Genomic DNA, 13,186 nt, shown 5'->3' with positions numbered 1-13,186 from the left:
GAACTACTTTCGCTGGTATTTACCATGGCGGGGCTGACTCCTGGGGTGGATGGGATTTGTTGGGGCCCTAGGCAACTGCCTAGTCTGCTCATTGATAAAAATCTCTGATGGTACATGGCCTAGTGTGCCACATTTATGACTGTGTAAATAACTACCTGTGGTTCCCTTCATAGTAGTAATATGTACATATAGGCAGGTCAGGGTGTATGAATATCCTACCTGACACAAGGCACAACCATAACCACAACAGAAGAAGGAACTTAACCGCTGTCCCGTTTACATTTTCACCTTGAAGGCCTGAGGAACTCTATTGGTGTTGCTGCGCATCTTTTTGGCAGACACACTGGCCATCATTGAAAGTGACATCACTGGCCAAGAGCAGTATGAAGAAGCTCAAATGTAGTGTTTCTCAATGGGGGCGCTACAGCCCTCCAGGGGAGGTTGAGGAGCCCCAAGGGGGGGGGCATTGAGAATGATACAGTTGAGAGGGGGCAGTGCCTAGATGTCATTGGGGGCATTAGTCCATTTCATTTTTTAATACTAAGGGGGGTGTTGACAGCCTTATCATGAGGTCAAGGGGGCGTTGGGAGGCTTAGGATGAGATCAAAGGGGTGTTTGTCCAAAAAAGGTTGAGAACCACTGCTGTAACGGGAGACAGTCTTGTACAGAGCACAGCCCAGAGGAGTGAAGATGCAGCCGCAGCCTCCACTGCAGCAAACATGCCAGAGGGACATCCACACCGTGCTGAGAGAGATGAATGATGTGATAGTACAACCGAGAGTGGAGCTCCGGTACACCAAAACACTACTGGAAGCCGTGGAGACCAGACTGACCACTGAAGTTAGAAGCTAGCAGAAGATGCAGGGGTTCTCAAACTGTGGGCCTTGGAAGTATTCCTAGTTTAAATCAATATTATTTCAATCAAATCAACAATATTTCTGAGTGTATGTATGTTGCTGTTGACTATTTATTTGAGTTGAATTCTTTGTTGAGTGAGATGTTGGATTTCAAGGGGGCCCCACGTAGGACATTGTTGGGAACCGAGCACTAATGTAAGCCTGTTTACAAATAATACATTTTAAAATGAACACTGGTGAAAGAATATGTTGTAGTGGCCACACCACTCGTTTCTATGAGTTTGTGTTTCTCTGTGTGTTTGTGCTCAGCTGTTGCAGCCAGTCTGAACCTGACAGAGGGCCGCACGTGGAGGAGCTGAGGAGGGAGAGGGAGGAGGAGAGGGTGTCTTTCTCTGCCTCTGTGCTAACATCTGGTAGTGGAAACATTGGACCCATGTCAGCACAGCAACCCTGGTCTACAAAAATGTTATAACCGACATTGGCAGTGCATACAACAACACAGGTAAAAATGTTACTTTCTATGTATGAGCTGAACTGCTCAGAAATTGACCAGATGTTTGATTAGAGTTTACTACAGATGTAGATATTTATAGATAATTAAGTGGGTTTGCCACTATCGATCTTGTATATTACACAATTCACTGTGATTCCACTATCACTTCTCTAGTAGGTTAGCATGTGTGCTATTTTTTCCTAAAACTCCTAACCTGTGGCCCAAACAAGCGCACTTTTTGCATTTTCTGAGGGAATTCAGTCTAGTTCACTCTTGTTGACTGTGTTCAAGGTACATAGCTCACACTTCAACAATGTGAGCAAATAGACAGAGAGGTTTATCATTACTTAGCTTCCCTAGACACTGACCCTTCTCTCTCTCTCTCTCTCTCTCTCTCTCTCTCTCTCTCTCTCTCTCTCTCTCTCTCTCTCTCTCTCTCTCTCTCTCTCTCTCTCTCCCCTCTCTGTTTAGCCAAAAGAGCACTCAACGGCTGACTTGCAGGCTACATGACTGACAACTTTTTACTCAAAAGATATTTGCACGTACCAATGTCAAATATCCACGTCATTGTCCTGAGGCACGAAATCGTGATATAAATCACATCCCACATCCCTAGGGATGAGAGCCATGGCCAGAGGACGAAGAACCTCCACCATGAACACTAACAGGGCTCTGCTTGCTCTGCTGTGCTTGTGTTTGGCCGAGACCGATGGTGAAAGCAGCGGCACTCTCCAAGAGGGCCCTGGAGCCGCTGCCTCCACCCAGCCGGACATCCACGCCGTGCTGAGAGAGATGACCAGCCTCATCACAGAGCAGAGAGTGGAGCTCAAGTGCACCAAGACACAACTGGAGGCTGTGGAGAGCAGACTGAAGGCCAGTGAGAAGATGGTGGAACAATTACAGCATGAGAGCAAAGGTAATGTGCATTGCACTTCGACATTTTTTATTAGGAAAATGATATTTCTTACACTCCCTTTTTATCCTAAATTATATCCTAAATCTCCTGGTGTGTATGCATGTATGCGTGTGTGTGTGTGCGCGTCCGTGTGTGTGTGTGTGCACCCACCCCGCACACACCTGTATGTGTCTGGGTGTCTCTGTGTGAACGTATACAACTCTTTTAGCGCAAACCGTGAATCTGAATGCTGCTTTGAGCCAAGTGGAGGATCTGAAGAAGGAGAAAGATACCAGAAAGGTGTCTTTTTCCGCCTTACTGTGGGAATCAGGAAGTGAGACACAAGGACCATTCTCTGAAGCAACTACTTTGGTCTTCAAGCGCGTCATCACAAATGTTGGGAATGCCTACAACTCAAACACAGGTAGTAAATGAAGAAATCTGATACTAAGGCATCAGATAATATTATTTTCATTACAGTAAAGGTCCAACGTGTCATTCCCTTCTTAAAATTTGCAGTGCATAATATACTCATAGCTGTTATGAGATAACCATGAAACAATAAAAACACAATACACCTCTCACAAAAAAACATAATTTGTCTTCACAGGGATCTTCACAGCGCCAGTTAGAGGCGTATACCAGTTTCTTATGTTTGCTCATGGCCACGGCCATGCATCCCACCCCGTTGTAATTGCTCTTTTTAAAAATGGGGAGCATATTGTCACTGCATGGAGCCATCAGCGAACATACAGTGTGAACCCGTCCAATGGAGCCTCTCTACAGCTGGAGGTGGGAGATGTGGTCTATGTGAAGGTGTGGGCCAACGCACGGGTGTTTGACAACGTGAACCGACACACCACCTTCTCTGGCCACCTGCTCTTCCCCATGTGAATCAATCAGGGTCAAAATTGATGCCTGACATACCGTATTTTGATTTGAGATTTTTGAAAATGAAACCTGTCCACGAATGAGTGTGTTTATTTTCTGTAATCAAATGGTTATATTTTTACACTCAATCACTTATTTTCACACTCTATGACCTTAGCACACTACATTTTACATTGATGATGGTAATCATCAGTGTATTCTAAGATTCTAACAAAATTATGAGACTCTAAACAGCAACCTCCTAATATACATCTGAAAACATAGCTCTCTTCGCCGATGTCTGAAAAAGGTTAGTTATTTTGTATATAGGGTGCGTTCAGGTAAATTGGGCCATCAGATAAATTGGGCCGGATAAGCTTAGGGTGTCTCATTTCTTTTAATTCTACAGACCAACCACCACAAATGTACTGAAATTGTTGCAACATTACTACTCTATCTGTTTAAAGTCATTTGAATTGCATAACACTTTTTTGATGGGAAGGGGGAACCCTCATATGGAGAAGAAGACAGAAGAAAGTGAATTTTCGGTCTTGCCAAAATAAGAAATCGTCTAGATAAAATAAGGATGATACTGTTTTCAGATGTGATAAAAACTGGAAAAACGGATATGTTTTTAGGTTTGAATTTGTGCCTTTAATCTGGAAAAACATAGTTTTGGCAACATTGTGAACTTTACATACCTAAAAATGTCAAAAAACCTATCGGCTGAACATGTTAACCCCCCCCCCCCCTTTCAGGTAATTTATGCCGCTTTTTTCTATGGGAATTACCATTCATATTTTCTACAAAAACGATATGACTATTATTGAAGATGGAGGTGTCAGGGGAGCTCTTTTAATGAAGTTGTGATATCTTTTTGGAAACAGATGTGTTGAAAAAAAAATGGAGGAATATTAAAATCATCACTAATTTTGTTTTTCTTTTGTGCAATTCTTAGTTTTGCCATTGGAATGAATAGGTGGCCCATTTTACCTGAATGCATTTTTTTCCCATTCAAGATGACACACCTGTCACTAAAACTTGTAAAAATGTAGCATTTTTACATTAATCGTTTTTTGTTATGAAATGGAAGATTGAGTCACTTTACGCAATCAAACTTAAGTTTGGGTAATGTATTGATGTTCTTCCTCAGATTTCATCAGTCTTTCTGAATTTGACGAAAAGTGTCTCAAATTACCTGAATGCAAAGTGTTTTTACGTTTCGTCAGATACAGTTAGGCCAAATAACAAATAACGGCATTTATGTAGTTGCCGTTCTGTTTGTCACTAGAAGACTAAAATGTTATTAAAATGCTTATCTTTTTCATATTTCGAAATGAAAGTTGTTTTTTTCAATGATTATTTTCAAAGTAAAATATAGTCCCTTATTTTGCAGCACACACATAAGTGGACTGTAATATAGACCCTCATTGTTTTAACCCCCATCAGTTCTCACAAGAATATTTTAAAGCATTTTAGCCCTGCACAGTAAAAAAAGAATTGTTGTTTTTACGGAAAATTGCTGGCAGCAGTGGTTGCCAAAGTCTACCTTTAAACAAATAACGGTATATTTCCTTTTTACATTTTACGGTAAGATTATGGCAGCAGTGGTTGCCAAAGCCTACCGTTAAATAAATAACTGTATTATTTTTTTTTACATTTTACGGTAAAATTATGGCAGCAGTGGTTGCCAAAGCCTACCGTTAAATAAATAACGGTATTTTTTTTTTTTTACATTTTACGGTAAAATTATGGCAGCAGTGGTTGCCAAAACAGATTGGACAGATTATATTCAGGTGAGTTCAATTATAGAGTTACAATCAGACAACTGATTGGACTGATTATACTCAGGTGAGTTCAATTATAGAGTTACAATCAGACAACTGATTGGACTGATTATACTCAGGTGAGTCCAATTATAGAGTTGCAATCACAGACAACTGATTAGACTGATTCTACTCATTGGAGTCCAATAAACATCAACTTAATTAGATACCTAAATAAATGCCCAATTGCCAGATTGTCTAGTGCAGACAGGTGGACCAGTCTAGTATCATCAATGAAGGGTATGCAAATCCATTCTTTATTTAAAAAAGGCCTGAAAATAACCTTAAGGAAAATGAAGGCCAAAGCTAGCGGGGCAAGCAAGCTAACAAACAAGCTAGTTAGCAAGCCACCATGCAGCCACCCTTACAACGTGACCTGCTAGCCGGGCCGGCCAGGTGAGGGCAGGCCAGCCGCCGGCCAGCCGGCAGGTGGACCAGTCTAGTATCATCAATGAAGGGTATGCAAATCCATTCTTTATTTTAAAAAGGCCTGAAAATAACCTTAAGGAAAATGAAGGCCAAAGCTAGCGGGGCAAGCAAGCTAACAAACAAGCTAGTTAGCAAGCCACCATGCAGCCACCCTTACAACGTGACCTGCTAGCCGGGCCGGCCAGGTGAGGGCAGGCCAGCCGCCGGCCAGGTGAGGGCAGGCCAGCCGCCGGCCAGCCGGCCAGCCGCCGGCCAGCAGCCGGCCAGCCGCCGGCCAGCCGCCGGCCAGCCGCCGGCCAGCCGCCGGCCAGCCGCCGGCCAGCCGCCGGCCAGCCGCCGGCCAGCCGCCGGCCAGCCGCCGGCCAGCCGGCCAGCCGCCGGCCGGCCTTACAGCCAGCCAGCCAGCTAGCTAGCTAGCAACCAGTGAGCAGTACAATGCAACAGTCCCTGTTTAAATACATGTTCAAGTGAACCATGTGACCCGAGTGATGAAGCATTTGGCAGGTGCAGGCAGTAAGTTCATCATTGCATGACAGCCCTTAGCACTCAGGTGAGGTCAGGAATTGATTGATAGATTGATTTGGATGGGGTAGAATGACAGTTTCAAATAGACTGGGCTACTTCTAAGAGCTCAAGGGATTACTGTCCCAGGTAGACTTTTTCAGATTATACTAGCCTATAGGTATATTTTACACATTAAATGAGGCTAAACTGTAGGCTGTTACCGGAGAAATAATAAGTTACAGTGAATTACTGCAAAATGTGCAAACTGTTGTCATTTGCAGTCCTTAACTGTTGCACAGTTTATTCAGTTGCCAGCTTAATTGTTGTCAAATCTACAACGTGGAGGCACCTGGAGCCAAGCAGACAGGCAATATGTTTTCTGTGGAGTAATTAATATTCAATTCATTATAACCTCCATTGCTTTCTGTTGGGTAGGAGGAATGCAAAAAAAGATATTCTGAATTTTGAAGAGGTTTACCGTGTCAATTTGCCTCTCAATCGAAAACTCTGATGGCAAAGCCTCAAAGTCCAATGAGGGAAAAAGTTATTGCGGTGGAGAATTTTTTGCAGGATGAACTACAACACATGCAGAGGGTTGTACTCTAAGTTAATACTCATTGATGGCTACTAATCAAATAGCGTGTTGACATCAAACTCTGCCTGTTACAACCAGCCTATCAGTGGTTTGACAAGTTACACCTGGAACAAGTGCAATCACAAGAGATCTATTGGACTAAAAGAGGACAAAAGCCTAACACGACCAGAAAGAGCACCTACTTTTTGTAGTATACACAATGTGAAGAAAAGCAGAACAGAGTTCTTTGTCTGTTGGTTCACAATTTGGTTCACTAACAGAGGATTGAGTTTGGTTCACTTATAGGGGACTCAACAAAAATGGCTGCTCATGTTGCCAAAACATTTGAAAATTGGGGAGGCATGTTTTTCATAACTCTCAAGGGAGTTAAACATTAACTCTCTAGCTCTCTTAGCTCAACAACTCGGATCCAGAGGAGTCAAATAACACTCTGTAGTGTTGCTGCAACTCATGATGTTTAGATTTTGGCTGAACACCAGTCTAACTCTGATCAATCGAACTCTGGCAAATTTGCTGTGTACATATGTGTACACCAGTGAAAAATAAAGTCATGTACCGTTTCTTGACTACTTCATCTTCACTTAACGGTATTTTCCAATATTTTATTTTCAGTGAAGAGTTCAGTATTTTCTACATATTGACACCAGTGAAAAATAAAGTTATGTACCGTTTCTTGACTACTTCATCTCACTTAACGGTATTTTCCAATATCTTCGTTTACAGAGAACAGTCCAGTATTTTCTACATATGACACCTGTCAAAAATAAAGTTATGTAGCGCTTTTTGACTAAATAGTGGCTTGCCATATTTAGTACAGAGATAAACTGTTTTACATTTTACGGTCACTGACTGCTGCAATTAGACAGTTTTTTGCCGTAATTTCAACGGGCATTTTTTAGTTTAGTATAATTTAGTTTAATTTAGTTTATTTGCTTATTTGACAGGGACCATGTACAAGACATTCCAGTACCAGACTTATCTAAAAAGTTTATTCTGTGGTCTCTGGGCAGGGAGCTATCAAACAAACTCGCATCAGAAACATAGACAATGTATGTCCTACTGTTGCAAAGGTACATCACACTAACACATCTCCCACTAAAACACAATAAAGCATGTTCAATCACATCATCCCATCATCGCTTCAGCAATACACAAACAGAGCCACGTGTAGGCCAACACAGGAGAATACATGAGGCAGCAGCACATTGGTTAATGATCATGTCTTTGAGTCTGGTGATCCGTCTCTGATGTAATTAATGTAATCAATAATATTTTCCATTTTGTATTCCGTAACTGCACCCATATTTGGAACTGGTAGTAAGATGTCAGGTGCTCTACAATTGCTTCAAATTAAGTCTCGTTTTTTTGGCTTTTGCGAAAACTTATAAGTGACGTCATTGATGTGTTGTCTTTACATGGATTCCAAATGCTTACAAACAGCTGAGTGCGTGTGCACACACAGATTCCAAAATGCTACGCGGCTAGGTTTTCATCATTTGGAGTTCCATTGGAGCCTGTACAGTGTATGACAAGAACCTGTTGTCTGGTTTTATCCATATGCTGGCACTTTGTAGTCTCCATGAAACAGTTTAGTAGAACATATTGTCATGTTGGTAGGAATGCTTTGGTATGCTCCTTAAATAAAGCTATATTGTGCTGCAAAGTGTTAGCCTCTGCTGACAAGAGATTGGAGGCAACATATGTTTGTTTGGAAGCTGCCGTCACTCAAACGTTGAGCGTTGAACGTGTGATTGGAGTGATACAATGTAACTTAATTTACAAAGCATTAATCGATTCTGATGTAGGCTACTACTCACGTTAACGATATGTCACGATATGTTCTCCCAGAATGGAGTCGGTGGGAGTACAAAACAACGGAAACCGCTACAACATCCAGCCGACTAAAAGAGGTTCTAACCATGCACAACACTGGTCCAATGGAACTTTCGATGTTCAAAACCTAGCCACACAGGATTCTGGGATTCCTGTCTGCGCGTGCATTCAGGTATTTGATAACATTGAAAACCAATGTAGTACATAGGTTTTCCGTTTACAAACATTCGCGCTGTGAGGAGGGCAAGACGCTAAGCAGCCAACCACGTGAGCTAATTTTTTGACCGACAGTGGTCTCCAATGTGGTTACATTTTATTCTTATATGATTCTTATGTAGATTCTTATATGTACATGTATATGTAGGAATATAGATGGATATGTATGTGCCTACATATATCATTCCCAGTTGTGTTAAGTATTTCAATCTGAGAGTGAGTGAGGCCTGGGGCCTGTCAGTTGAGGTGGGGCCGGCTAATTTGCATCTGTAAAGGGCCATTTGGCTGGGGAGTGGGGCAGGATACTTAACCAAGGGCAGAGATGACCCGAATGGACTTCTTGACCAGGGATATCACGGAGAATGATGTTCCTTGCTGAGAAGACTCCTGCTCCAAAAGGAGCAGTAATAAAAATAAATCTGCAGAAAACTCATCGGATCAAAAGTGCCTGTCTGACATTTCTGAAAAACCCCACACCAACAATCAGAGGTTGAGTTGTGCGCAGCTTGTGTCGCGCAGCCAGGAGAAAACAAAAATGTAGAACCCATGTAGGTATATCCACCTTAATGTCATGCCCCCCGCCCATTTCCGGGTTTTCCGTGCTACCCAGATTCCCAATCTGCTAGTTTCTGTTAGGCTGCCTATAGCCCTTGTGCTACCATTACCCCAAATAGTAATGGTGCTGCCCTTTAACCATGCATAATAGGGTGTATACAGTCTATACAAGGTTACAAGCGAAGCAACATAACTATTTTGGTAGCAGTGACTAATGCCAGAGAAGGTCTAAGCAATAAGAAAGGTCACGCCACTGGTAGGCCTACCGTCAATGTTGTTCCACCTACGCATAGCCTAGATGATATTTTAGCATTTTTCCCAACAGGAACTACCCCTATTCTGCCCTACAAAGCAAAAAGGCAGTAACTGCGCAGAGCTCAAAACTGAGTCAGTTGACTTTAAAATTATGCTGCAATCCAGTATAAGTGGTTTTTGGGATATTACTGAAATGTGACAGTTTTGTTACTTTATATTACCACCCTTTTTCCAAATCAATCATTTTATTTACCAAGTGAAAAATGAATCGGTTGCAATGGAGCTGCCTAAAATAAGTTTGTACCAGTAATTACATTTTTACTGAGTCTGCAAGGTGTATTTATGAGGCCAAATCCATATATGTTGGCAGAATGGTTGAAATCTCCTGCCCTGGTGGAAAAACGAAACAACCAAAGAACTTGACAGTACCACATCTTATATAATACCAAGTTCTTAACAGGAAATTTGTGTTTATGAAAAATGCAGTGAAAAATATTTTATTTAGCCTTAGTGAATTCCCTTCAGGCTTCCCAGTCATTACTTGCCCACGATCGCATCTAGGTGGAACGTATATGGATTTGGCCTCATAAATACACCTTGCAGACTCAGTAAAAATGTAATTACTGGTACAAACTTATTTTAGGCAGCTCCATTGCAACCGATTCATTTTTCACTTGGCTACGATACAAGATCCGCCATGCTGCCCCTCCCTGCCTTCAATCGTCAGATCATGCTCATCTCTGCCCTCGCCGTCTTACTCACTCATCAAGAGCTCTTCCATCGATAAAATTTGGCTCTGGAACAAGAAAAGCAATGTGTCAACAGGCCTGGGGTAATGCTGCTTTTCCCACAGCTGAAGTCTTTTTGTCACTGTGTTCTTCTTGGTCCCTTGCCCTGGCCTCGGGTATTTTTGCAATTTGCGCACAATGCAGCACAGGATAATTGGCCAGGACTATAGAATGTGGTGAGGCTTCTTTCCCCAGGCATTTTAGGAAAGCAGGTGTTATCTAGCTGTCACTCAGAGAAAGAATACAAAACCTAGTAAACCTTTTATAATGCACTAAGTGCTGTATTCAATATGGGGAAAAACAGGGGTGTAGTCTACTTTCTTTGTGGTGAGTATACTATATACATGTACAGTATATTTGAGCATTTTTTATAGTGGGTATTCTGTATGTATTTGTGCCATTGTAAATATTGAATCAATCAATTTTAGGTGGGTATACTGAAATAAACAAACAAACAAAAAGAGGGTGAGTGTGATCCATCCCCTATATACCTCAGTAATTTACCTGGAGAACTGGAACAACAGAACTGCAATGATTATTTTATTACTTTATGTAACCATTGTCCAGCCAATAGAAAAAGGAATATCTGTAATTTCCTTCAGGATCCCTGCAGTGTGAATACCAACAAGGACACAGATGAGAGGAGTGGGGGCCACCCTCTGTATGCACAGTAAAAATGTACAGTGCTAATTCAACACTTAGAGAGTACCCTGGGACAAATACTTTTTTTTACTGTGTATTTACTGTCTACAGTATGTGAATTCTATTGAGTTGTTGAATAGAGCCTGTGGGTTTTCATGAAAGGGATAGTAAACGGATGTGATGGGGGGTGGGGGCGGGGCGGGGCAGAATTGGCTCTTCATTACATTGTACTGTATGTATTTGATGCGGAGGCCCTTTCAGATAACTCTGCCCTGAGGCCAACCAATGATGTCAGCGAATCTGATTCCAAGACCTGTTGATCCAGATTGTTTTGCAATTTCGGTTTGGATGCTTTTTTTGCCTTCAACCAACTATAGAGGAAAATGCAGTCATGCAAACCAATCCAACTGATCCGGAATGTCGTTGCACAGGTAGTTATGAAGAGGGCATATTCATATGTGCATAATGGGTCGGTGTCACACATCCTCCTCCTCCTACAGCACCACATCATTACGCACGGGACAGAGGACAAAGTCATGTGTCAAATTGACGCAATACCTGCGTCACTTCAGAATCACATCTCAGTCCCAGCGCAGTGCTGCTTCTAGGCTCCTGCTGCGGAAGACTGAAAATAAGTCTTCAATAAAGTTCAACACAGAAGAAGCTGAAGGGGACAATTTATCCTTTCAAATTGGTTATCCACTGGGGACACCGAGAGAGCATGTGTGGCCTTGTGGCAAAGTGTCCTAGCAGAGGATACCTCTCGCCCACAGCAGTGATAGTCATTGCAATTGTCATGGTCATGTTGACTTTTCTCTCATGGAGTCCCTGCTCGGAGGGCCAAGCTCCGGAGAGGGCTCCTTTGAAACGACTGGAGTTCCCCAGCAGGGACCTAGCGGAACAAGAGGCATGCCTGGCGATCATTAGAGGAGAGGTTTCTGAGGAGGATCTCAGAGGCCAGCCTGCACAGAACACGTTGCCCGAGTCTTTCTATCTCAATGCGACGCGCGACTGTGGCACTTTCATCGCAGACAGGGGATATTATACCTCGGATTTGCTATTCAGCGATGAGGAGAGGAACTTCCCCATCGCCTACTCCATGGTGATCCATGAGAAGATCGAGATGTTTGAGCGGCTCCTCAGGGCCATCTACGCCCCGCAGAATGTGTACTGCGTGCACGTGGACAGGAAGTCCCCGGCGCACTTCCTGAAGGCGGTGGAAGGCATCGCTTCTTGTTTTCCGAACGTGTTTTTGGCGAGTAAACAGGAGTCGGTCGTGTACGCTTCGTGGTTGCGAGTCCAAGCGGACCTGAACTGCATGGACGACCTGCTGGCGTCACCAGTCAAGTGGAAATACCTCCTCAACACCTGTGAGGCGGACTTGCCTCTCAAAACAAACTTGGAAATGGTGTGGTCCTTGAAGACGCTGAATGGAAAAAACAACTTGGAATCCATACCCCCTAACAGGAACAAGACAGCTCGTTGGTTGTACCACTACAGCATCAATGGGTCCCGCATGGTCGTCATGAGACATATCAGAAAAGACCCCCCGCCCATCAGCACTCCCATGTTTGTTGGCAGTGCTTACTTTGTTTTGTCGAGAGCGTTTGTTGAGCATGCGCGCACACGCTCAGACGTCGGAGCTTTCCTGGAATGGGCGAAAGACACCTACAGTCCAGATGAGCACATTTGGGCTACACTGCAGCGTTCTCCCAGCATGCCCGGGACCAACACCCCCCACCAGAGGTATGACACTGAGGACATGATTGCCATGGCTCGCCTGGTCAAGTGGAACTTTTTGTCGGGAGATGTGTACAACGGAGCGGCCTATGTACACTGTGACAGTATGCATTATAAGCGGGGAGTGTGCATGTATGGCATCCGGGATCTGCGGTGGATGCTGGGGCAACATCATCTGTTTGCCAACAAATTTGACCCAGAGGTCGATGATACTGTCATCAAGTGCTTGGAACATTACTTGCATTTTAAGGCAACTGGTCACAATGCAATGTTGTCATTTACAAAAAATGACTGGGTAAGTGAAAAGCCTATCTGACAATATGTATTCTTTTGCTCTTGAACAATGATTGGTCAGTGGAAATGATAACCAGGGGTTTTCAAAGTGGGGGCCGGGGACCCCTGGGGGGCCGCGAAGGGATGCAAGGGGGTCAGGCGGCAAATTGGCAGAAAATGTATAGTACAACAACAAAAAATACTTCCAATTAATGTGCAACAAAATAAACCATAATCAGCTGAACAATACTGGATAACACTGGATAAAAGTGGACTGGGTAATAATTAAATCTCCCTGATGAGAACCCGATGTACACAATGGTAAAAATGTAGTGTTAATTAATCACTTACAGGGACGATTTAGCATATTTTGGAGTGTACTTGGTCCTGGAGGATTCTCTAAGTGTTAACACTG

At 43.1% G+C, this 13,186-nt stretch overlaps 2 protein-coding genes across 2 annotated transcripts; both read left to right on the top strand.

The window, feature by feature from the left end:
* The first annotated feature begins 1,239 nt into the window (after positions 1 to 1,239).
* Positions 1,240 to 3,230, top strand: LOC134441609 (cerebellin-1-like). The gene is made up of 4 exons (XM_063191989.1): positions 1,240 to 1,359; positions 1,822 to 2,266; positions 2,475 to 2,669; positions 2,856 to 3,230. The coding sequence occupies exons 2-4, from the start codon at positions 1,969 to 1,971 to the stop codon at positions 3,137 to 3,139; spliced, it is 777 nt and encodes a 258-aa protein (XP_063048059.1). The 5' UTR covers positions 1,240 to 1,359; positions 1,822 to 1,968; the 3' UTR covers positions 3,140 to 3,230.
* A 7,798-nt stretch (positions 3,231 to 11,028) lies between these two features.
* LOC134441725 (beta-1,3-galactosyl-O-glycosyl-glycoprotein beta-1,6-N-acetylglucosaminyltransferase 3-like) lies at positions 11,029 to 12,879 on the top strand. Its single transcript, XM_063192116.1, has one exon. It carries the CDS (start codon positions 11,480 to 11,482, stop codon positions 12,812 to 12,814), a length of 1,335 nt encoding a protein of 444 aa, XP_063048186.1. The 5' UTR covers positions 11,029 to 11,479; the 3' UTR covers positions 12,815 to 12,879.
* Positions 12,880 to 13,186: the final 307 nt, after the last annotated feature.

This window comes from Engraulis encrasicolus, chromosome 24 (genome assembly GCF_034702125.1).
Source record: "Engraulis encrasicolus isolate BLACKSEA-1 chromosome 24, IST_EnEncr_1.0, whole genome shotgun sequence".
In the NCBI taxonomy this organism is placed as follows: domain Eukaryota; kingdom Metazoa; phylum Chordata; class Actinopteri; order Clupeiformes; family Engraulidae; genus Engraulis; species Engraulis encrasicolus.
This window is presented reverse-complemented; position numbering and strand designations above follow the sequence as displayed.